This window comes from Neocloeon triangulifer, unplaced genomic scaffold (assembly GCF_031216515.1).
Source record: "Neocloeon triangulifer isolate White Clay Creek 2 clone unplaced genomic scaffold, ASM3121651v1 ptg000003l, whole genome shotgun sequence".
Classification (NCBI taxonomy): Eukaryota; Metazoa; Arthropoda; class Insecta; order Ephemeroptera; family Baetidae; genus Neocloeon; species Neocloeon triangulifer.
The window spans coordinates 8,936,109-8,961,844 of NW_026775546.1; the positions used below are offsets into that span (position 1 = coordinate 8,936,109).

General features: G+C 34.4%; 1 protein-coding gene and 1 long non-coding RNA gene across 4 annotated transcripts; one reads left to right on the forward strand and one right to left on the reverse strand.

Moving 5' to 3' along the window:
• The first annotated feature begins 782 nt into the window (after positions 1-782).
• Positions 783-24,955, forward strand: LOC132205662 (protein SSUH2 homolog). Of its 3 annotated transcripts, XM_059634894.1 has the most exons (7): positions 783-972; positions 1,407-1,537; positions 20,975-21,076; positions 21,445-21,647; positions 21,868-22,221; positions 22,597-22,899; positions 23,364-24,955. In XM_059634894.1, exons 2-7 carry the CDS (start codon positions 1,411-1,413, stop codon positions 23,508-23,510), a joined length of 1,236 nt encoding a protein of 411 aa, XP_059490877.1. In that variant the 5' UTR covers positions 783-972; positions 1,407-1,410; the 3' UTR covers positions 23,511-24,955. The 3 variants fall into 3 exon arrangements, with proteins under 3 accessions (XP_059490877.1, XP_059490879.1, XP_059490878.1); XM_059634896.1 differs by lacking the exons at positions 783-972; positions 1,407-1,537 and adding an exon at positions 3,134-3,323; XM_059634895.1 differs by lacking the exons at positions 783-972; positions 1,407-1,537 and adding an exon at positions 11,959-12,129.
• Positions 24,954-25,462, reverse strand: LOC132205664 (uncharacterized). Its single transcript, XR_009442717.1, has 3 exons — positions 25,409-25,462; positions 25,263-25,333; positions 24,954-25,206 (listed from the first exon to the last, which is right to left on the reverse strand). It is a non-coding gene; the product is annotated as an uncharacterized LOC132205664 (long non-coding RNA).
• Between the last annotated feature and the right edge of the window lie 274 nt (positions 25,463-25,736).

Consider the following 25,736-nt stretch of genomic DNA (forward strand, 5'->3'; position numbering starts at 1 on the left):
TATTTTAAAAGCTGTCAGGGGAATTTGACTAATGATTATTGCGATGAATAAACAAAAACTGTAGCTATATATGATTTACGATTTATGCCAAATAATCATTTTCACGATTTTCACAATGCTTCAAATTATATTTTCAACAGTCTCAGCGAATTTTTATCGATCCACCTGATTTTTACTTAATCAATTTAATCATAGGAAAATTTAAGATTAAAGGAGTTCTTTTGTATTTTATACTTTAATGCGCTTATTTTCCTCAAAGAATTTTATTATTCAAAACGATTCAAGTTTTCACCATTGAAATATTTCCATCCTTTTCTGGTTTCTGGTATTTTCTGTGTTTTCCTTTCTCATCCCCAAAACCTTTTGGAACCAAAAGCTGGCGCACCACCACACTCTTGCTTATCGATTTGCATCCGCGGGCACCGCGATCAATGACCCAACGGAGAACGTGAAGTTCTCGGAAGAACCAACAGATGGCCAGAGAGGGGTTGTTAACGAGCTCGCTTGCCAACAACTGGCAGCAAATCAAAAGGATTTTTTTAGCTTGTTTATTGGCCCATTAGATCCAAAGGTTGCCAACAAAATCTAACATCGATATAAAATTTGAAATCAAAAATAATAAATCAACTCAAAATTTGAGCTCATAAATGTTTCAAATTTTAAATTAATTAGCTGAAAATGATAAAAATATTTTAATAGATTATTTATAACTTTGATTTGAGTGTTACTAAAAACGTTCCACTTGCGTTACCTTGGCAACAATGTAAGTAAATAAACAAAATTCGAGTTGTGCCAAGTTTTAAGAGAGAAATTTTGATTTTAGAGTCGAAATTAAGCGAGAAACAATGTAAGGAGGCGACTCGAAGGCCGTCGATGCTTTTGCCCTGCACCCTCGCCCTCGCACCCTGAGCATTTCACACAAAACCACCCCGTAAATGGGCGCCGACCTGGAAAACTACGTCAATTAGCCAGGTGGGTTGTAAATCGATTTCAGCATCTCTGTCTGTTTTGGTGAACTGAATGAGCATTATTTTGTGCTAAATATTTCATTTTAAAATATTTTCTTGGTAAAAATGATTGTCACTGTTGTCATGTCATTGAAAATTACACAAAATTAAAAATAAAATCATGTTACTTGATACTTAAATTATTTTATGAAACAAATTAAATTTTTTACAATTAATTTATTGCAAATTTGTATTGATTTTAATGTTCTATTTACTAACATTTCCTTTAATGATACATAACAAATCTAAACTTATTATTTTTTAAGTCAAACATTAATTTTAACAATACAATTTTATCCATTTTTTTTTTACCATTTTGCTTTTTCCTTTAAAGAGTTATTTTTTTTTATCATGAATAAATTATTGAATTTAGAATTTTATTATTACCATTTTACACAGGAAAATGGGCAAAAAGCAGGACACGACGGAACCAACGCTGGAGTGCGCCGAGGATTTCAAGCCGAGCGCCCCAATTGCAACGGGGACCCTTCCAAGGCACGGAAACCGCCCTCCCAAAACCAACTTCCACGGTAAGCATAAATTCAAAGTTATTTATTTGGCACGAGAATTGCTCTCAAGACCGAAAATTATGGTGTTTACACCCTCGAGTTACGAGCTCGAGTCTTGTTTTTGCGCGTCAAAGAAAGTGGCGGGCGCGAGTCGAGCACCAAACTTGGCTAAACGCGACGCGTGAATCCATTTACCATAAAGGCCTGCAGACGGCGCTTCCAAATCCGCTGCCAAATTATGCGTGAAGCCAAGCGTTATCAGCAAAATATCATATATCACCGGCACCAGTGGCGATTCTGGGTGCAAAATTTTTACCTCTTTTGGACACTAAATTTAAGAGTGAAAAATTTCAAATTGCAATTGTGAAAAAAAATTTATTTGTTATTTTAGAAATTAGGTTTAAGGTTTAAGCTACGTGAATTACTGGAGAATAAGTCCCTAATTACTTTGAGTAATTTATAATATTTTTAATTACAATTTAAAAAATTAACATGTTGGTTGATGAAACCTAAACACTAACTTTGGAGAGAATAGTGAGTGAAATAGAAACCAAAATTATTTTTTAATTTAATCATTAAATTAAAGCAATTATTAGGAGGACAAATTCTTAAATATTTGATCAGTTCTGTCAACAATATTGTCTAAAAAATAAAATAAAAATTCAATTCAGTAGATTTAAGAAGAAAAAAATCAAAAAATTAGATTTAGTTATAAATATTTTGCTCAATTACGATTATCTCTGAGAAATGTTCTGATTTAAACTAGAGACGAAAGAGTTATCTTGTTTATTAGTAAAGCTGTTATGAATTTTTTTTTATGTGTGTACATTCTTGGCAAGATTATGATAGAAAAACTTCTTCTCAGAATATATAATGCATTATTTTAATTTTAATATTCATAATTTAATTTTTATTAAATTGCTAATTATTACAGAGAGAATTACTTGAAAACGACTACATAATATATTATCTTATATATTTTGGAACATAATTCTTAATCGAAATTTGAAAAAAAGCCAAAATAAAAAATTTACCACTTGATTAGGTGCCAAACCAAATAATTCATAGTGTTTTTTTTTGCTGCAATAGAAAAAGTAGCAAACTTAGAAGGAGTTTAGAAGGAAGATTGAAAATGGGGTTGATTTTTTAAAAATCCGTTTGAAATTAAAAGTAAAAAAATTAAATAATTTTAAATACCATAAAAACATATAACATTTAATGCCTAAATCCGGTTTTTTATTTAATTTTTTCAGCGTAAATTTAATAATGATTTCTTAACAATGAGTGAACATTTTTTTTTAATTTAATAAAATTTCAACTTATTGCTATCATTCAAATCCTTTTAGAGAAAATTTACAATCCGTAGGGAAGAAAAATCATCATCATTTCTCTGTATAAAATTCGTGTATAAAATCGTGAAAAGCTCCATTCACCCTTTGTGTCTCCGAAAATAAGCGCAAAAAGCTGCGAAGATGAGCGCCCGAAAATAATTTCCTAAATTTAGAGTTGGCAATGACAGCGGGCAGTGTCGAGTGTGTTTGCAAGTCGCCACATTCGATGCAAATTCGGACGCGCGGATAAGAGTAAAGGCGGCTTTGGCGGCGCCGCCACTGCTTTTCCGCCCTTTCCCGGCGCTGGGGTGGGAGCGCGCGGGTGCGTGCAGGCCATTCACGCACTCTTCCATCCCCCGCGCCGCGCGCCGCCCGCCAGCCCGCCCGCCCAACCGACTCCCGAATCCGTCTTCAATTTGTGCAAGGCAAACGCACCGAAAGGACACCCCCGAGAAACATGGTCCGCTACTACAAAGGTAAAGCACCAAAATCATTCAAATTCTTCCGAAATTATTTCTAAATCATCAATTTCCAAAAGAGAAAGCTGAATATATTTATTGAAATTTTTGCCCTAATCTGATTTTCATTCAAAAATTTTCATAACGAAAAAATCATTCAGATTTTGTAAATATTTCTTAAAACTTTTGAAACTTTAAAATTTTTTGAGGCTCAAATTTAAAGATTTTCATCAAAAAGTGTCTAAAAGTTTATTCAAATCTGAGGCATTGTTGATGCAAAGAAAACTTGGGCCTTGATTTTTCAAAAAATTAAATTAGTTTGAAGAAGTTTGTTGAATTTGCCTTGAATTTCAATTTTTGTAATCTTTGTTTTGATTTTTTATGATATTTCAACTAATTCAACTGTTTTATTTTAAAAAATTATTTTCAAATGAATTCTTTGTGCTGAAACTTCCGTAATTGGACGTTTTCATGTAATTTCAAACTATCTCTATAATTATATCCGAAGGAATTCCTTTGGTTTTGAACTTGGCGCTTCTGCGAGTTTATCGACTTAACGCGCGGGCCTGCGTCCTTCTTTAATCCACCCAACTTTGTATCGTCTCTCAGGCAACAAGGGACTCGCAAAACGAAATAAACAAGTAGTGCTTTTGCTCGTCCGAGCCCAAAACACTGCTCTTTTTGTCCAGTATCAAACCGCAATGCACTTTTGCGAGATTAAATTTGCCGCCGCACTTGTTGCAAGGAGTATCAAATTATCTTATTCTCGTAATTGCTTTAGTCAATTTGAAGACCGTGGACTGGCTTGTTTTAGACTAAAACTAAAATGCCAGTTTTTTTAAATAAAATTTATTTTACTTACAAATTTTTGTCACAAGACTATTTTTCTCTTTCTCGTAGACATTCAAATTCATAAAATCTGATAAAATCAGCTAAACTTGTGAAATTAGAAGCCAAACTGAAATGTTAAAAAAAAAATGCTGAAAAGCAGAAAAAATCAATCGGAGAAATGCATAAAAATCAAGAGAAAGGATTATTTTAAATTTATAATAAACTTAGGTTTTCTAATGCTTTGTTTTTTATTTTGAAAAGAAAAGCTCCAAGCAATTTTTAATTAGAAAGAAGTTTTAGAAAATTTAATATGGGAAATTATTTATTGAAAGCATTTTTAATATTTTATTCAGGTTTTATTGATCTACTCAAGTGCAGATGAAGCCTAAATTTATTTCCCTCTATGGTTGCGCCCAAAATTAATGAATTCATACTTTAGAAATATTAATAATTCCATGCTTAAAGGCATTGTTCAAACTTACATACCAAATGCTGAACGCTTGCCAGCCAACAAGTTGGCCATCAATTACGCGCACTTGCGCTAGTTACCTCCAATTTTCCACCCATTTTCCGCTCCTCTCTTCCACGCGACAAAATTTATCCGTAAAAGTAATTTTTTTTACCAATTTCACAATTTTTTTTCACTCTCCCTGAACATGCGGTTGATAAATTTAGTACTGCGTGTGAACAACGCACAAGAATGCCACAAAAACACTCTTCCTTCGTTTTGCACAAAAAGAATCGGGAGAAAAAGAGGGCGAGTGTTTGTTGTGAGAGAAGAAATGTGTGCAAATGTGGCGTCAAGTGTGTCACTCGTGGTGGTGCTATTGCGAGAGCGAAGACGCGCGCCACTTTTACGACGAGCGACCGGAATTGAAAGGGCAGTAAAACGAGAAGATGATAAAATTTCGTCGCAAGACTATACAAAAGCCATACCTGGAGAGATCGAAAGACGTGACGAGGACGAAAATAATTTTTAATTAGCTCTCCCGGGTTGTGACGTAAAATGCGCATCAAACATCTCCAGGGGCTGCAAAGGTCGTGTGAATATCTAAAGACCTTCCAGCAGAAATTAGAAATTAATATAATTTAGAGACGATTTTTTTCAGTTAAAATTTTATAAAAAAAGGAGAGAATTTTCTCGCAAAAAAAGTATAATAATCAAATTGAATAGAAACAGTGTGATTTGTTAATTTTATGAAGTGGATTCATTTAGAATTAAATTAATTTGATTTGTCTGAGGGTAAAAAATATGTGTAATTTGTTAAAAACGATGAATTTGGATAACTTTATTAAAGAAACAAATAAAAAATTAACCTAAACATCATTATTGCTCATCTAAATAATATTCTTAAAAAATTTATTATTACCTTAAAAAAATCGTTGTTAAATATGATCTACGAATATGTGGAAATTATACCAATAGCTTCATTATTCAGAACGTTTTCCATTTATCATTTTTTTATACAATTTCCATTAAAAAATAACCGCCAAACATATTTGGTTCTGTGTTATGACACTATCGCAATTTTGTCTTTTTGACTTTTTCTTGGCCGCTTCGGCTGTCACTTTGATTTCCTGGCATTCTTCCTTTATCGGGAGTTGCCTTCTTTTCGCTCTGCCTGACGGGTCTGCTGTCTTTTGATTTTTTTTTATGAAGGAAGCACATGCACGTGTGGTCGGCAAACGAGCTAAAAAAATGAACAAAACGAGCGCCGCTGTCGGGATGGCAGCCGGGACTGCCTATTTATTGATTAGCTCACTGCAAACGGTTCCTTGAGGAGCTGCTCGGCTCCCGCGAAATTCGATCGCCCCCTTTCACACACCCGACCCCCGAATTGGGTCACCGTGGCCCGCGCTCTGTTTACTTTGGAATTTCAATTAGTGTCTAATTAATGGACCTAGAGAATATAATAGGAGAGGGTCGTGTGTTGTTTTTGTAAAAGTTTGAAGAGATTATATTTCTATTATTTAATAGTGTTTTAAGATTTGGAATTTAAACTTTCTTCTGAAGAAAGTTGTTAATATTTTGCTTTGTTCATTTAATAAACCACAAAAAACTATAAATTTGAATTAATTTGATCAAAGATTTGGGCAAAATTAAATAAGTACAACTTTTAAAGATTCATTATTGGTTGCAGTAAAAAGAATGCGCCTTGATTTAAAAGCTTTTATTGCTTATTGAATTTCACGTACAGCGAGATAAATAACCTGAAAATAGTTAAAATCTGTTATTTGTCATAGAGTGTTTGCCGGGACTCGGTCCCGACGGGTCCCCGCGGGTTTCCCGCGGGACCGGCACCGTTTTCTTTAAGAGCAGCGGGAACGGGACGGGACGCGGGACCAGGAAATTGAAGTTAGTTGCAAAGAAAAACCAGTTCTCAATTCCCTGTTCTGTCAAATGAATTATAATTTTCAAGCCAAGTCAAAATTAAAAGTTTTTGAATAGCATATTTTTCTAATCGCAAACTCCTTTTCGCACTTTCTTTTTAAAAAAAATATACATAACCATAAATAAATTAAGAAATCTAGACAATATTTATAAATTTGAGGTATTGATATAAATTAAGCAACCCGCAGTACATACGAGTAGTGCTATTTGCATACCACGAAAACTGGACGATTAATACCTGATTGCAGGAATCGGGACTCAGGACGGGTCCAGGAATTTCGTTTCAGGCACACCCGGGAACGGGACTAGACTAGGGAAATTGTTTGAAAAAAATTCGGGAACGGGACGGGAAAATTTTCAAAAATTGGTCATGTCAAACACTCTTTTCGACATTGAGCTGATGCAGAAATATATTTTGACATTGAGCTGTTGCAGAAATATATTTCGACATTGAGCTGATGTAGAAATATATTTCGACATTGAGCTGATGTAGAAATATATTTCGACATTGAGCTGATGTAGAAATATATTTCGACATTGAGCTGATGTAGAAATATATTTCGACATTGAGCTGATGTAGAAATATATTTCGACATAGAGCTGATGCAGAAATATATTTCGACATTGAGCTGATGTAGAAATATATTTCGACATTGAGCTGATGCAGAAATATATTTCGACATTGATTGATGTAGAAATATATTTCGACATTGAGCTGATGTAGAAATATATTTCGACATTGAGCTGATGTAGAAATATATTTCAACATTGAGCTGATGTAGAAATATATTTCGACATTGAGCTGATGTAGAAATATATTTCGACATTGAGTGATGTAGAAATATATTTCAACATTGAGCTGATGTAGAAATATATTTCAACATTGAGCTGATGCAGAAATATATTTCGACATTGAGCTGATGTAGAAATATATTTCGACATTGAGCTGATGTAGAAATATATTTCGACATTGAGCTGATGTAGAAATATATTTCGACATTGAGTTGATGTAGAAATATATTTCAACATTGAGCTGATGTAGAAATATATTTCGACATTGAGTGATGTAGAAATATATTTCAACATTGAGCTGATGCAGAAATATATTTCGACATTGAGTGATGTAGAAATATATTTCGACATTTAGCTGATGTTGAAATATATTTCGTCTCTTGACTGAAAAAAAAAAATGTTTTTTAGCAACCATCTAAAAATCTTTGACAGACCATTTGGATCATTTCTAGGTAACTTTTTTGAAACATTTTTTTTTACCCCACACCCCTGGAACCCTGGCCCACCCTTGTGACGGTCTTGACTGAAAAAAAAATTTTTTTTAGCAACCATTTTAAAACCTTTTTCAGACCATTAGAATCATTTCTAGCTAACTTTTTTGAAACATTTTTTTTACCCCACACCCATGGAACCCTGGCCCACCCTTGTGACGGTATTGACTGAAAAAAATAATGTTTTTTAGCAACCATCTAAAAATCTTTTTCAGACCATTTGATTTGAATTATGGGCTCCAGAAAAATTCCTTATTGGCAGTGTCAAATCAAATCTGTAAAACGGAGCCATTTTTAGAAATTATTGGAAAATTTAAACATTTTGAATTAATAAGAATTTAATTTTATTTAATTTTTTTACATGATATTGTCTTGTTTTTCATGTTTCTTCAATCAAATTCAATAACAATAATTTCAAGAAGTTATTGAACTAAACTGTTGGAATAATATTCCAAATTTTAAATTAAATTAAAATAATGACTTTTTAAAAATAGAAATACTTCAATTTAAATCTTTTAATCTTGCCAAAGCTAAATTTTGAACATCAAGGACACATAATTAATTGTGGATTTATTTTGAGCCCGCCAACTTTTGGCAGGCCGATATTTCCATTTCATAATAATAGGGGCCATTAAGACCGTTTTAGCCCGACAACATATATTATTCTTGTAAACCACATTTCTTTTTTGCTTTATTTATTTTTTGGAGAATGAAAGCATTAAGTCATCAATCATCGATTCGCCGCTGTGGAAAAGGTGGTCGTCGGGTGATGGATGGATTAGATTGCCGGCGCGAGATTATTTTTCGCATGAGCCTCGTTTTTCAAAAACAGCGCAAGACACGTCGCTCCGAAGCAGTCAGGAGGAGACGAGCGAGAGAGCAAAGTGGCTGCCGTCCAAAAAGTATAAAATACTACCCTACTTCTTTCATGATGCCCAACTGAAAAAAAAGGCGCGCGCCACCAGCCAAAGCACAATGAATATAGTAGGGCCGCCGCAAAGGGCTCTTCGCAACGTAAATAACAACCGACACATTTGCATAATCGAACCCTTGCAAATATGAGTCGGGAACTGCCAATGACGTGTAAAATTTTAGATTTTCGAGTTTTATAAGTTAATCAATCTCACTTGAAATTTATATGGTTGCCACAGGTGCAGGGGATACTTAATTAAATATCAAATAAAATGTTTGAAAATCAATAAAAATAATATCAAACTTTATAAAGTAATTTTTTTTTAAGCGCCAATAGGCAATTTTGCCCTCAGTTAAAGACAAATATACCCTTAAATTTCTAAAATTAAATTGCTGTAATTGTTAAAAAATATCATGATACAAGATTCCAAAATTATAAAAAGAGATTCAGAATTTTTTAGTTAAGCTGTTTGCAAAAAATTTAAAAAAAGTTAAATAGAGCATTTTTCACAAAGGATTTCTTTGCCACTTGCTATAGTTTCGCATTCAAATCAAATTTAAAATCATGCGTCGCAAATAGAAATCCGTGCCAAGTGTGTATTTGGTGAAGATTTGATTATGCAGCCCGCAAAACAAAGTCGCCGCACAAGCTGTCCAGCCTCAACCAGAAATAATTTATCCATTTCGTCGACTGTTATTGCAAACACAAGTTTTTCCTCTCAGCAATTTATTTATTTTTCTTGAAATCCGCCATCCTTAAACTTGATTTTTTTTCTTTTAGAGAAAGTTTCATAAATTAAATTCACCATATTTATTTTCTTGAATGCGAGGTTTAACTTAAAAGCCCTAGCAGAGACAACGAACGCTCTTCCTTTTTTACCCTCTTTGCGTCTTAATCTCTTTCGCTCCATGTATTACCAGCTAATATTGTGTAGAGCAGTTGACGCTCGCTCGCCTCTTGTGCAAAATGAGTGGTTCGCTGCTCAAAACAACGGCGCAAAAGCCGATTATCCGCCGCGTGTCCGGAAAGTTTCCCTTGTTTTCCGAGATGAGCAAATCTGGTCAAGTGCAACGGCCATAATTGCACACATGATGCACGTGCGCTTCCTCTTTATTTAAATTTTATTCGCGGGACATTTTTACTCTCAAGGCTGTTCTAAATTAAGCCGCTGCTTTTTTACAGGCTAATCCCTGTCGGTCAATTTAATCTCGGGCGCTGTTAGAAAAAATACAAAACGCTTCCGGCTCGATCTTTTTTTTTTAATGGCGACGAGAGGCTCGTAAAACGTTGCAAATGGAACGTGTAGAAAGTAGATTGCTTAATCTGGTTAAAAGGGCGTGATTACTGCTTAGAATTAAAAGCGTGGTGGGTAAATTAGGCACGAGGGTTATTTTTTTATTGTTAACCATTCTTATTTGTAAGAACTTCATACAAAAATTAAAAATTGTTAACTTGACGAAAAAATGAATTTAATTTTCGTCTTTTTTGCCTTTATTGTAAAGCTTTAAAATAATTTCTCAATTAATCTTGAGTTAAATTTTCCATAGAAGAAAATATGGCTAAATAATATAAATTTACAAAAGTTTTAAATAAAAATAATTTTTTCCCAATTTTTGAATTTTTATTTAACAACAATATTTTCAAATAAAAAAAATGAAACAAAATAATTTTAAAAAAATCCAATTTTTCGTAAAATCCTCCTACAGTGTAAACGTCCAATTTTATTAGTTTTTTATTTTTATTTTTGGTCTCAATAAAATTTAAATGCCACTTTAGGAACTTCCCTTTCCGCTAATACGATGCACTTAAATATTTTACGAGTCCCCTTCCGTTTTTTTTTATTTTTGATGTAAAACGCCCAAGTTTGCAGGTGTAAATATTTTCGCGCATCAAATGCGTGCGCAATGCTGCGGCCGCGTGGGTTGTTGTATATGTTTGTTTTCTCGGATTGTTTTTTCAAAGATTTCCTTAATGCGACAGGCGTGCCCGCAAAATAGTCGCATCTTTTGAGGAGCGGAAGTGGAGCAGGTCTGCTGTCGCAGGACAACTCCGTCCGAGGGGGGATGTATCTGGCGCGGTAAATATTTTAAGCCAGCGACAAGCACGAGGACCCAAACTGCGCAGCCCTCGCTGATTTTTAATCCACCGAAGCCGAGAGTTTGCCGAAAAATTGTTAAAATTAATTATGTCCTCCAGTGGAAGCTAAAATATTATTATTTTTAATATTGTATTAATTTATCTTGTAGAATTATTCATCTTCGATTCAAATCCAATCCATTTTAATTATTTATCAATACAGAAAATTCCGAGGTATTCAATTTTATATAAAAATAATGCCACTTTGAATTCAAAATTTAAGCAAAGTAAAATAAATTAATTGTAGCAATGTTTTTTGTTATCAATAGGCAAATATTTGTGAAAAATAATTTTAATAATTTTAAATAAAAAATTTCACGCCAATCCCAGTTTTAAAAATTATTATAATTATAGTAAATAAATTCTATGTTTCTTTTAATTGTTAGCTGTATTAAAATTTTAAATTTAATCAATGGCAATTTTAGAGAGAAATATCCACTCAAAATTCGACACTGCCGATATTTTTGGCCAAAGAACCTGTTAAAATTCCATACTGGTTTAAAAAACGGATCAGAATAATGGCTTTCGTAAGTGATTCGACGTAATCACCAATCATTACGCCCTCTCGATTTCTCATTTCAAATTCCGAAGTCGGTTCCGCTGTTAGGCGTTCGGCCAAAAACGACACAAAATAATATCGGTCGCTTGCTGACAACTGCGGGGGAAAAATCTCGCCGGCATGCAAATAGAAAAACAATTCCAGATGACGAGACTAAAAAAATAAATGAGGTGCGAGCCAAAAGCTAATGCACCTCTCAATCTCCTTTCAACTCCCTAATGAGCGGCTGGACGGACAGACTCCCCAAATAATCTTAACCTCGATTCTGTCCACGTCGAAAATTTACAACTCAGAAAAAATCCTTCCTGGAATAATGTTTAAAAAAAAATCATCAATCTTTGATCGATCGCGTGGTGCGCGGCGCGGGTCCATTCCGACATCCGTGTTTTTCTTCCGGCGGCCGAGCGAGCCAGCAGAAAGCAAGCCAGGGGTGGTCGGGGGGTGGGTGGGTGGGTGGGTGTGTGTTCGCTAGTTCTAATGGTAATGGGCGCTGGTGGGACCATCGAGGAGCACCGAACTCAGTCAGCCGGAGCGGCAGCGCCAAGAAACAAGCAGATTCGCGTCTCTCGATTTTCGCTCACCGACACTTGTCTTTCTTTCGCTCTCCAAGTCGTCCAGGTTGCCTATCGTCATGAATAACAGGGGCAGTCGCAGGTGCAGCGCCTACTCGGTCAAATCCAACTATTCCCGCAGGGGCAGCTACTGCAAAGGTATTTCGTTCAGATTTTTTTTTTAATTTAGAAAAAAAATCACTGTTTGTTCTTACAGAAATCAATTATAAATTGGTTTTTTTCTCAATATTAGAGTCTTTTTTTCTACCAATAAAGCAATATCGTGAGCAGGATTTGATTGCTTTTTCTACAAAAGAATTAACAACTCTAATTAGCCATTGAGGGAAAGCGGGAATTTCAATTATACGCCATGAATGAATATTCGATGGTGAAATTCTTCTACAAAATATCTGAGATAATTATAATAAAGGAGCCTGGTGGTAAAATTTTCAGGAGGATTTTTAAAAGAAGCATTTATTAACTGCCACATGGTTTTTCTTGACGTAGTTACCCATGTGTTCCAATGTAGATTTATTTCAAACAACGTCATTGTGCTTCTTTAGTCATGGTGAGTGATTCATTCTAATTTTACTCTTATTCTTGGAAAATAATAAGAAGACCGAAAAAAACAATAAGATCCAGCAAAATCCAGCGTTGGCAAGACATAATTATAATTTGGAGCTCTATTGTTAAATTAGAGGATTGTTTATACATTTATTATTTTTTTTATGAAAATCTATATGATAACATTTTATTGTAAAACTGTTCAAAATTTCAAATGAAAATAAATGTAAAAAATAAAATAAAAACCATTTAAAATTTCACATTAAAATAAAAGCGGAAAATAAAATAAAGACTATTTAAAATTTCACGTTAAAATAAACTTTAAAAAAAAATGTCTATTTCTAGTTCAAAAGAACTATGCAGTTATAGAGTGCTCATTTTTCATTAAAAAATTTTTTATCTTATAAATTTTTTTGCATTCCTTTCGAGATTTGCGGATTTTTAAATTTTCAATAACACATTTCCGGTATAATCTAATTTGTAAAAATTCATAAATCACATTTTTCATATGAAAAATACATAAAACTTTCAAACAAATAATTCATTTCAACATTTTCAAAATCATATCTTATTTTTCTTAAAACTAGTTCCGATAAGCAAGTAACTTATTTCGTTTGTCTCTTAAGCCGATGTCACTTTTTTTGGTCCATACTGTCCGAGCAATAAAAACATTCTCGTATACTACAAGCAAACTTTTCGCGAGCCATGCCAAAAAGGCGCCTTTTCGCGCGCGAGATAACTTTTACGACCCGTTCGCGTTTTCGCAGAAACCGAAGCTCATCCGGCCAAGGCGGATAAAAACACGCCCTGGTATTAGCATAATTCCATTATTTTAGTCTCTTTTTGCACAACAAAGTGCAAGGGGCCGAAGTGACACGTATACAATGTTGTACGTCATTCATTTTAAGCCGAAAGCGGATTACACTAACTTCCATGCACGTGACGAGTGGCGTCTTGTCTTCGTCGAAACAAACGAAAAAAAAAGTGCTAGAAGTTCACGCGTATACCCTCTTGAGGGGATGCCCTACACAAACACCGACAGACACGTTGCTCTTTTTGCCAACGACCTCACCTTGCCTCTGTGTGTCGTTTGCCTGCTCACGTACTCATGCAAATTCGCAAAGATGAGTGTATTTTTTTAGCATACCGTATGCGCTCGGCCAAACGTGTTTGGCCTAGAGATGGCTAAAATTCTGCAGAAATAACCATAAATAAACTAGGTTAAAACCGTTTAAATTTAAATAACATGAAATATTTAGAAATTCCAATAGGTTTTTTTACTTGGATATCAACTTTTTCAATTATTTTCATTTAATTGTTCTCAGCTACACTGATAATATTTTATGTCTTCTGTGAATTGTTAAATTTTTAAAGAGTATATTAAACGTAAAATGGCGTAAATAAACGAAAAAGAAGCAGCTTTTTTGGAGCGAATATAACTTGAATTTTAGATTTTAAATCAAAATTACCTCAAAATATCTAGTATTTTCAAATTTGTAAGTCACCTGTTTCGTTTTAACCCTAGCTTTAAGGGACTTATTAAAATTTGATACAGGAAAAGGAATATTATATAGTGTGGCACCATAAATTTAGGTTTAATTCTGAAATAAACCAAAATTTAATTCATTTTGTCAAATACCTGTTTTGTTAGCCCCAGTTTTGATTGCTCTAACGAAACAGGTTCGAGGTTTAATTAAAATATTGTAGGCAAATTCAGGACTATTAAAATTTAATCCATGATATAATATAGTGTGGCGCTATAAATTTAGGTTTAATTCTGAAATAAAACCAGAATTTTAGAAAATTATTTTATGATATTATCATAGAGTAAGTTCTTTGCTCGTCTTTGGCGTTTTATTAAATAATTCACCTCAATATATAATTAATTCCCCCAGGACTATGCATCAAACCCTTCTCATCAGCTCTGTTATGTTGGCCAAAAAAAAAGATGTCTACCTCCCAGAGCCATAAGGCCCCATGGCTCTGACGGCTGCAGTGTACCAACATAATTTCGGGACGAGCAGGGTTTGCTATGCATTAGAACTTTTGTAATAGAAATTTCGAAAAAAAGGAATGCCTTATCAAATAATGTAATTGTAATGAATTTAGTTTTGTTACTAATCAATTTTAAATTTTTTTGCTCAGTATTTAAAAATAAAATTCTCAATGACATTGTAAATAAAATTCACGCATAGAAAAACTAGGTCAAGTATGTATAGTTTATAGCTTTTGCAACCGATAAAAAACAATATTCGCAATTTGGTCGGAACGGGTGCAACAAATGGTGCCCAGCATTTTTCCACGTTATGAAACATTGAAACGCACTTGTGGCTCGACGCGGGGGCAAAATAAGCACCCGTCCCTTTTCCATAATATCTTTTTTTGTTTTCCCACTTGCTCGTCGTCGTGACGCGAATTTAAACTCGTTTTAAAAGGTGGCGAACTTGCGGGCCTCCGCTGGGAAATCTCTCGCAGCTGGCGCCGCCCTTTTTTTATTTTATAAGCTGCTCTGTGCAATTTAGCAGCCGGCTAGACAATCTTGCTCGGATTACGTTTTTCGCACTCCCTAAAACACAACCTATCCAATCTCGGCAGCGAAATAGAAGAAAAGGAAGGAGAGGCAGCTGCGCAGGTTTAAGAAAAGCCCCAGACCTGTTTCGACGTTGATTCACCGCGACTGGGATTTATTAGGCTCCGATGGGGTTGCAAAATTATAAATTTTACAACCATTTTTCAACTTAAAATGTACACAAGAATAAAAAGTATTAAGTTAGGCCTGAATAGGGATGATTCGTTTGATAAAAAAAGGAATTTGAAACGTTTCTGGTTCAAAAATATTGATATTTCTATTTATAAATAAATTTTCATTTAAATTAAATACAATCTCTGCCCAAAGTAAGGTGCAATATTCAAAGTTTTTTTGTGAGAAATTAGATAAAAGGTGCACACATTTTACTGATAAATCTACCAAAAGATCCAAACAATTGAAGTTCTTGTAACTATCATAAATTAGAAAATAAAGATCCATTTACGGTACAAAAATAAGTTAACACAACTCTGTAATTGGAAAACTCCTAAGAACTTTCTACTCCTCTCATTCTTGTTAATTGGAGTTTAATTGGGTGTATATATTTGGAGAAATGAGGTACTTGAAGTAGAAAAAGTGAGGCCATTAGAGTGCGGAAATAGAGTCGCTGGAGGAAAAAGTGGAGAGCGGCGCAATTTGTCAAGTGACCGAGCAGAGTTTTTCTTTTCTGCAATTCGTCCTCCCTTTTTTATCTTTGCACGCGAGCGGAGAAGCTCACGTTTCAATTTGGCTGATGGAATTGGGTTGTCTAGCTGTGTGTGTTTGTCATTTGGTGGGCAATTCATAATTCATAGCGACTCCTCGCTTGCTCTTGCAAGGCGATCAATAACCGCGGTGCCCGACTGTTGTTCGCGTTATCTCGCGATCGGATCGTACAAATGCACTACTCGGCTTGCTTATTTGTACCAAAAGTCCGGTGTGTCTTTGAAGGTCAAAAACTGTTTGCTGTGGGGATAAATCTGGATCCTTTGTACGCTGAGCAGATGGTAATCAACCGTTCGCCAACTTCATTTGTTCCTTTGTCTGCTGGAATTTGTTTAGGCGAGACTTAGAATGAAGTTTTTTTGGGCGAATTTCATTCAGTTTTTGCTTTTCTGTGAATAAAGCTTAATTTTTAATTATATTTCTGAAGAATAAACCAAAACAGTATGTTTTTAATATTCATCAATATTTAAAATAATTCGAACAACTATTTTGAAGTTCAAAGTCACAAATTTCTAGAAATTCTTTTCATAGAATTAAAGATTAGAGAAATATCTTCTTAAAAAATTGACTGAAAATCAAATTGATTGGATGAAAAAAAGTAAGAGAAAAAAAAACAGTTGTTTTTAAAGGCATGGTTTTTCAATTTTGCTGATTTTTGTATTTTTTTTTATCCATGAATTAGGAACCGAAACTGGAAGAGACATTTTTTCCAACTTCGCTTCTAACAATAAGATTTTGATGAACTAGATTTTAGATATTATAAAGACACCAAAAATTTGTTGAATTTGCATTTTTTTTTAATTTCAAGCCAATTTTACTGGATAATTGAAAAACCTTCTTACAAAAGTTGGTGGACACTTTTAGAAACTTTCACGTGATATTTTTGCGTCAAAGAAATAAATTCTCTCATCAGTTCGTAACTCAATGTTGATCTAATCCACAACATCTCGGGCTGCGACGACACTTTTAAAAGTCTACGAACTCCTCCAAATAAACGGCCAGAGATGAAATCTTGAATCGAAAGAGCAGGGCTTTGCTGGAAATGAAAAATGCTCGGGTCACTCGCTCTTATTGATCTGCCTCTTTTTTCATTCCTCCTCTTCACAGTCCGTCCGTTCTCGCTGCCTCGGACGGGCCGTTTTTATTATTTTTTTTTCCATTTTTATTTCGCACCACGGGATTAAAAGAGGAGAAAGGCCTCTGCCGTTGGCGTGTGGATGCGTTTTTGCAGGAAATGCGCAGCCGTTTCGCTCTCGCTCAACTTCATGATGCGCCCATTAATCACGCAGCCCTTTTCTGGCACCGCGCTTTTCCGCCCTTTCTTTTCTGCCCTCTGTTATCAGCCGACGAGGAAGCTGCAAAGGCAGCCTGACCTGGAAATTATGCAGATTCGTCTCGTGGTTGCGAATTATTCATGAGGGAGAGTTTTTTTGCTGATTGGGCTGCGACTGATGTTGGAGGCTGAGTCGAATATAAAATTGTTTTATAGTTGACAGACGATTTGGAAGATTAAAAACGCGTTTTTGCGGCTTCGGGACTGGAAAATATGGCCAGAAATGCCATATTATTTTGATATAGTGTGGAAAAACAACATAAATTTTGATGGGGAAAAAATTATGTTGGTGGTAAATTTCTGGATTTGGGACTTTTCCTTCAAAAAAGTTGCTACAAAAAAAGTGAATGTCAAAATTTCAAAAAAAATTGGGAATTAAAATTATTTGTAAAATATTTCCCCCCTCAAATATTAGGGGTAGGTTTTTATGCTTAAATTTTGATTGAAGTAGTTGAAAAAGTTTTGAAGCAAAATCTATAAAAATAAACCTTTATTTAGTTGATCATTTGTCTTGTTAAAATATATAAAACATGAATAAGTAAAATATATTTCGGTAATACTTGTATCTATCCTCCTCCTAAATTTATGATGGCATTGATTTTTCAAGGGGAGGCGGTACTGTAATTGAAAATTTAAAATTTTCTTCATAAAAAAATAATAATTTTGAAGTTTTTAATTTAATTTGTTAAAAGTATTTTCAAACAGAAACAATGTTATTGTCCAAATTAAATTATGCAAAAAGAATAATAAGATTATCAATAGAATTCCACGAAATAGTTGAAATATTGCCCAAATTAAAAAACGCGTAAAATTACTACATTAATTTTTATTAATTAGTCTCCTATGTTTTGATATGAATAGCATGATTTTCAAAGATCAAATATTGCTTGAATAAATTCAGAGTGAAGAAAAATTGATCTAAAAGACCTTCCGGACCATCTGTATTTATATATTATATTATTTTAAGGAACATACTGTCATTTTATAGGATTGTCCTTTTCTTCAATATTTGTAAGGATACATTCTGAAATATCGTCTAGACGGTCTTATTTCTACCTGAAACAAGATCTTCGGCAAAGTGCCTCTGTTTCGTTTTGCCCTTATATTTTTTTTCTTTTTATTTTGTCGAGGCAAAACCGCTCCCTCGGGGTCTTTGCTTGGGGAACAGATGTTCGCCATTTGCAAAAAGTCAAATAAAAGGAGCCGTGTTTTGGCCGATCTCACTCTCGTTTGGTCCGGCCTCTCCGCGCTGAGGGTTTGCGAACGGCGGACACAACAAAGGCGTGCCGGCCAAACACGAATTTAGAATCAGGAACGCAATCAATCACTTTGTTTGCATGGCGGTGTCACCCTTGTCTCCCACACAAAGCGAAGCCCTTTGCCTCTCAGGATCGGCGAACAGCATTTTTCAACGGATTCCACTTTGGCGGGCTGCTAATTGCGTTTTGGCACCGGAAAATCCATTTACGACGCGGGCCAAGGGATCTTTTTAAGAGAGGGGATTAATTGAAATCTGCAGGGGGAACAAAATGAGAGTCACTAAAATTGGGCCAAGAAGAGAAAAATATTATGCATTTAAATTTTATAGCTGATGCATTGACAGTAAATTGCTAGTTTTTTTTTGGCTGAATTTAAAATAATTAATATTTTTTTAATTAAAATTAAAAACTGTTTCCTCAAAAACTATTAAAATTATAGAGTTGAAAAGTACTTAAAGAAAACAGGAAATTCGGTGTGCTGGAGTTTTTTATTTGATCGATCAGATAGTTCTAATTTCGTTAATTGCCATTTCAAAATAACAAAAAAACGTCTCGGATTTTTGTAGTACGACTAAAATTTGAACTTCATTTTTTTACCATGCTTATGTTAAACTAATGTCTAGTTTTGTATAACAAATATTTAATTGTAATTTTTTTTATCCTCAAATAAGAAAGAGCTCACCGGTTAAGTAAAGCTTTGATATATTTTTTTTTAAGCAAGATAAATTATCTATATTAATTTTTTCCCCTCAAAATTTCACTAAATTTCAATAAATTTGCCGTAAATGAACAATCTGATTCAGTTTATTTGTCGTGGAGTTTATTTCAAAATGAGGAATTTGAATTAAAAAGAAAAATAATATTTTTCCCGTTTGCAAAATAAATTACAAAATGTAACACTTAAGTGAGCCCCATATAAAATTAACAATTATTGTTGTAGTTGCAGAAATTGCATTATTGGAAACATCTTTATAAATAAACAGACAAAACGGCACCACCAATGAATGCAATATGAAGAGTTATAAGAAAGTCAAATTAACCGCGAACTTTGTGTTCAATTTTTTATATTTTTAATTTATTGACTTCTCAATTTGAACTGCATGATTGCCTTTTCAATTAATGAACAATTACCAAAGGTGGTATAGAGAAGACCAATTACTGTTCCATTATTCCTCAACAGCACCTCTAGAGATGCGAGATAGCCTAATTGGGTCTCTTTATGCAAAAAATGGCCAGTCAGCTTTCTTTGACACACGATGGTGCACTTTTGAGCTGCAGGCGCTGCGGCGACGGGTCGCGGCGGCGGGTCGGTCCAAATTAACCGACTACAAGTAGTCTTACTTGTTTTGGCGCCACTCCAAAATGCCCGGAATGCTTTGCTTTGGTGCGGTTTGCCCTCGTGTGTTCCCCAACAAAAGCAGCTTTATCAGGCCATGTGTGCTGCACCAAAAATTTTCACGTTTTTCCGTCGCTGCTGCTGTCACACACTGCCGCCCACGGAGTTGCTAGTTTGCTCGTAAAACGCTGCCGGTGGGTGATTTAAGACGCGCCTGCATCCTTTTTAACAGCCATTCTTTGTCCTCGCTGCTTCCGATCGCCTTAAAGGCGACCGACCATTGAGGCCAGCCACGTGTGCCCTCAAAGTACTAAAAGTTGTACACAAAATTATAAATTTTAGTGACAATAAAGATTCTAATTTCAAAATTCGATAGGTTTTTCTTTGAAGTAAATGTGACAAAATTTAGAAGAAAAGAAATAAAATTAGAAAAAGAGACCCTTTTCAATAAGTGTTTTTTTTTAACGAACTTTTAATTCTAATTTATTCTTATAACATCTAAAGATCGCATTTTATTCGATTCGTAGGTGATTTATTTTGATTTCTGTTGTTTTTATTTGTAATTCCTGATTTTAAATCTTTAAAAGCCAATTGCCAAAATTTTAGAATTATCTCAGAAATTGCAAACTTTTCTTTAAAACCTTGGTTCTAAATTAAAATAACGATTTTTCTCGGAATTTTTGTTTTTAAAATAAGTGATTTTTTTACTTCAAAATAACTGTTGCATTCTAATTTTTAACGACGATTGGAATGAACAACTTTTAGTTCAGGGGTGCATTTTTCTAAAACTCCAACCTTTTCAGGTCAGCAATGTTATCCTTATGATCCAAACATAATAATTATCTTCCTTAAAAGGATTTTACCATCCACTTCAATTGGAGTAGAAAAAAGAACGTTCTGAACGTCACGGTTTTTTAATTATTCAGACTTCGGCAGACCACGGCGCCGTATGTTTTTTTCTCTCTCTCTCTCCCAACGCAAGAGGGCTATAAAGCGAAAGCCAAAATTGCCCATCTCGCCGTTGCCTGCCTGGCAGGGGTCGTTGCGAAAATAAGGGTCAATGGCGTTCTAAAGTTAAATGACTTTATGGAGGGCGAAGAGATTATTATTGACGAGAGAGCAAAGGCCTCTCTCCTTATCTGGGTCGAATCTCTGCACAAATTCATTTACGCAAATTCTTTTTCTTTTATATTAAATTTTGTTTTCTTGTCTGTTCGCAGGACACATTGTGGACGTGGACGAAAATGAATCCGTTCCGTCGGCGCCCCCCTTAGAACTGATGGACAACGTAATTGGCTACGAAACCGTCTCGTTCGAAGCAAGTAAGTATAAATTTTTGCATTCTGTTCACTTTCGCGAGTGACTTTTTGATTAACCGCCTCGCCGATTATTAATTGTTTCTCGCGGGCTGTGTTTTGCTATTCGCTTTCCGCAGATAATATCCAGACCTTTCTATTTGCAGCATTAATTTTTTTAGAGCCGAAAGCTTGTTTCTGATTAATAAATTGTATTAAATTCTTAACTATCTCTTTGAAATTAATATAATTTTTATTGAATTTTGTTGAAAAGTGACGCGATTAGTTTTGATTTTATTCATTGGCAATATTATTTAGATTTAAATTCAATTGAGACATGATAGGTGGAATTTGGAAGAAAACTTATCATATTTTTAATTTTATTAATTTTGCAGTAAGTGTGCCACCACCACTCTACGACATGGAATCTCCGGACGCAGATGTTAGCAACAGGGACATTTTGCCCAACTGTCCTCAGGTCACAGAACAAGAGGCTAGGACGGCTCTTCTCTCCCTCGTGGCTGAACACTGCTGCTATGGAAGAGATGCTGCAAAAGAAATGGCCATCACCAAAATCAACTACTCCTCAGCTTTCCATGTAAGATTTTTTTTTAATTCATTCATATACAACTCCATTAAAACTTCTTTCTTTTAATTAAATCAATAAATTAAATACAATTCAAATTTAGACTTAATATTTTTTATTGAATTATGTAACACATTTAATTGAACAATGATTACATTTTCCAGCTGAGATTTTCTTAATAAAAAAATCTGCAAATTTAAAATTAATTTTTTTTTCAATTTATGATTTTCAGTACCAACTGCACTCTTTCACTGAAAAACGAGAGACCTCCTGGGCCTACATCCCCTACGGTGGTGGTGAGGTGGACGGCATAGAGAACGGGGCGCCCCCTTTGCCGTGGGAAATCGAAGTCTATCCTGACGCCTTGTTCGAAGACGAGGTCAAACTGATCCCTGTGCCACACACGGCCTCTGTCAAATCTTGCCACCGGTGCAAAGGCGGCGGCTCACTTTTGTGTGCCGAGTGCCATGGCAAGGGCTGGGTGCGCTGCCTCTCTTGTCACGGGGACGGCTGGAGCAAGTCCACCAGCGGCTACAAGGAGCGCTGCTTCTACTGCCACTCCTCCACCCACGGTCATGGAAGACAAGTACGGTTTAATTTTTAAATAAAAAAAATAATTTATATAGATTTAATTAAAAATTTGAAATCAACAAGTAGCAGAATTTCCCAGTTTGTTAAAATAAAAAAATTATGATTTATGATGAGAAAAATTGAGAACAAAAAATTTGAAGGAAGAAGATACAAAAATTTATTAGAGCCAAATTTTTTTTTTTAAATTTAATATATTATATAATTTTTTATAAATTATAAAAATATTATTCTATTCTTGAAAATAATTGTTTTCATAGATTTGTTGCATTCTAAATAAAAAATAATATATAAATTTTTTTAAAGTAGATAAAAATTCCTTTTAAAAATCTTATCTAGACAAAATCAACATTGAAATTTTGTACTTTTTCAGGACTGCTTGAAATGCAACGCCAAAGGACGAGTTCCCTGTCCGACTTGTGACAACTACGGTCAAATTCAGTGCTTCATTCAACTGACCGTCTCCTGGAAAGTCAACTCGGCCGAGCACATTGTGGAACGGCTCTCATTACCAGAGGACTTGGTCAAATCAGTCTCCGGGCAGGTGGCGTTTGAAGAGGAAGCTCACCAGGTGCTGCCCATCGGCCACTTTCCAGACGAAACCATCAACATGGCCTCGACGCAAATCGTTCATGCCCACGCTCAGGCCTTTGCAGACCAAAAGCTCATCCGACAGGTGAGAGAAACAATTCGATTAGGAGAAGCAGAAGACAATTGAAAAAATTCAGCATAAATTTCTTTTACCCTTTATTGCTAATTGACAATTTACTATTTCGTTGATCAAAAAGATTGTAATTTAGTACTTTATTATTTAAAACAAAATTAAGCTTAATTTTCAACTAAATTGTACCACATAATTTTTCTATAAATATGAAATTCTTCATTTTTTTGTCTTTATTTTCTTAGTTAAAAATTGAATGACAAGAAATAGTATTGAATTAATATAACTTAAATTTTGAACTTTTCTTGCTTTGCTTTTTCAAGTTTTTCCAATGGGCTCCCAAGAAACGGAGGGATTCTAATCCAAACCATTAAACTCTTGAGCTCATTGACTTTTTATTGCTCCAAATGTATTTTTGAGCTTTTAATTCGGCTCTCTATTGTTAGCCACAATTGTAATTTTTGCCTCGTCCATTTCAGAAACAAGTGGTGCGTATAATTCCAGTCACCGAAATCCACTACCGGTGGAAAAACAAGAACAGCACGTTCTTTGTGTTCGGCTTTGAAAACAGGGCCTACGCTCCAGACTACCCTCAGAAGTGTTGCTGCGGCTGCACCATATTGTAGGCTAGTGAGACCCACCTTTTGACGCAGATAATAGGACTCTTGCACAAGATTTCTGTTTCCAGTCCGACGCGCGCCGGACTTTTATTTTTCTCTACGTTGTAGCCGTTTTACTATTGTACACACACCAGACTTTTTGAGCTGCCCTATTTTTTTACACGTGCGATTCCATGGTTCTTATTGTTCGCTTTTATTACTTTTATTCTCTTGCCCGACAAGTTTTATTTTTTCTCATCGCTAGGATGATATATTTAATAATAATTATATACTTAAACACGTGTGGTTGGAGGGCCAACAGATGATTTTATATTGTGAAACTAAACTCAATTTTTAAATGTTGATTCGCCTAAAGGAACACCAGGAGGAAAAGAAATAAACTGCCATTTTAAATTTTCTGCCATGTGCCTTAAATGCAAATGATTAATTTTGAAACAAGAAATTGAAGTTTTTGGTGGTTTTTGTGCTTTCTAGAAATTTTCACTCTGGGTTTTGATTCTTTTTGTGGAAACTTACAAGCTAAAATTAGACTAGATCAAGTTTAACAGTGCACTGCCTTTGATAAAAAATTCAAATTCAGCAATAAAATTTTCTTGATAGATATGAGGAAGGATATTTTAGACAATTGAGGCCACCTATTAACATTGTACAAAATTGGCACTCCCAATAACAAATCTGGTCTTTCAAATTATTGCCAAAAACAGTCAAGCCAATTTTAATCAATGTCTGATGGTCTTTTGTAGGCAAGTATTGAGATTTTAAAAATTTCCAAATTAATTGTTAACAATTATGGTAGTCTGAGAGATTATTATATAATAAGGAGCGTACCAATTCAAATCCCATCTTGCCATATTATTCCTTTTTCCTTCAAATTTCAAAGCTTTTCTCACCACCTTTTAAATAATTTCCAAACATATCCTCCTTCATCTTTTTAATTTTAAGTAATCACTCATAGTCTACTATAAACCCCAAATTTAATAAGACTGCCATTGCAGGTAGCTATTTTCCATAGCTTTTTCTGTTTATTTTCAGCTAAATTCAGTATGAAACATGCCCGAAATCTAGAAGTCAAAGCACAAAAATTTAAAATTTCTCTCAAATTGGTGAATTGATCAGTGATTGAGATATTACTTTTTAGTTAAACTCTATACTTATTTAATGTGATCTGAACTTGTTTTTGTGCAAAATACTCTGAATCTTCCTGTCGAGTTGTGAAAGTTTAAGTAAAAAATGTGGTTGCTAAAAAAATTATCTTTACAAAGAAATAGCTACTTTTTAGACTATAATATATATTATAATGAAATACGAATAGCATTTTTAAGCTTTAAACTGAAGAATAGAAAAGGAGCTCACTTATCTTGTGAACAAGTAGTTTTAGCCTTGTAACTTAATGAACTATGCATATATATGTGTATGGTAATTAATAAAAATATCTTATTAATTCTGATCAATTACATGTAGTTTATTTTCTTGCTCTCCAAAATTTATATTTTATTCACCTCCTCGTAATTTGTGCCATCAACAACAAGTTCAAATGGGACCTCTTTGTCCCTCTTCAGTGCGTGGTTTCGAAACATTTGCAGCTTTTTTGTAAATAGAGCAAGCGGAGGCATGGCGAAGCTCTTAGGAGCTAAATATTGCGGTTTGAAGTAATTCCATTTTGTCAATGGTGGGTTCATTCCATCCAGTTGGAAATTTTCACCTGTCAATGAAATTGAAACAAAAGTGCAATAATTAAATCAAAGAATTATAATTTACCCTCTTTCTCGGATGAAATTGTCTTCAAGAGCAGGAAAAAATAAATGATGAATTGCAGCTTTTCCATTTCTCTGCAAATAAAGTAACAAAAAGAAAACAAAGAAATTGTTTAAATTGAAAAAATATTATTTTTACACGTGAAGTACCTCTTGCAGTACGTCAAGCTTAGAAGAGTTTCTACCGTTGACTGTGGACGTGTGGGAAGCAGGAGTGATGCTGATGGAGCCAGATTTGCTTCCCCGCTTTTGCTGATTGGCCCCTGAAGCACCCAAGCTCACTACCTTTTTCGCTAATTACAGTCAGTTCCATTTCCATATAAAATTGCAGAATATCCAATCATCCGTGCTTGAAATTGTTTTCCACTAATGATCTAAGCATGTAATTTCTGTCTCTTCATACATTGAAAAAGTTTAAATTTTTTTCTGACATTTTTAGATCTATTTTTATATCTAAATGACATACATTATTCGACTT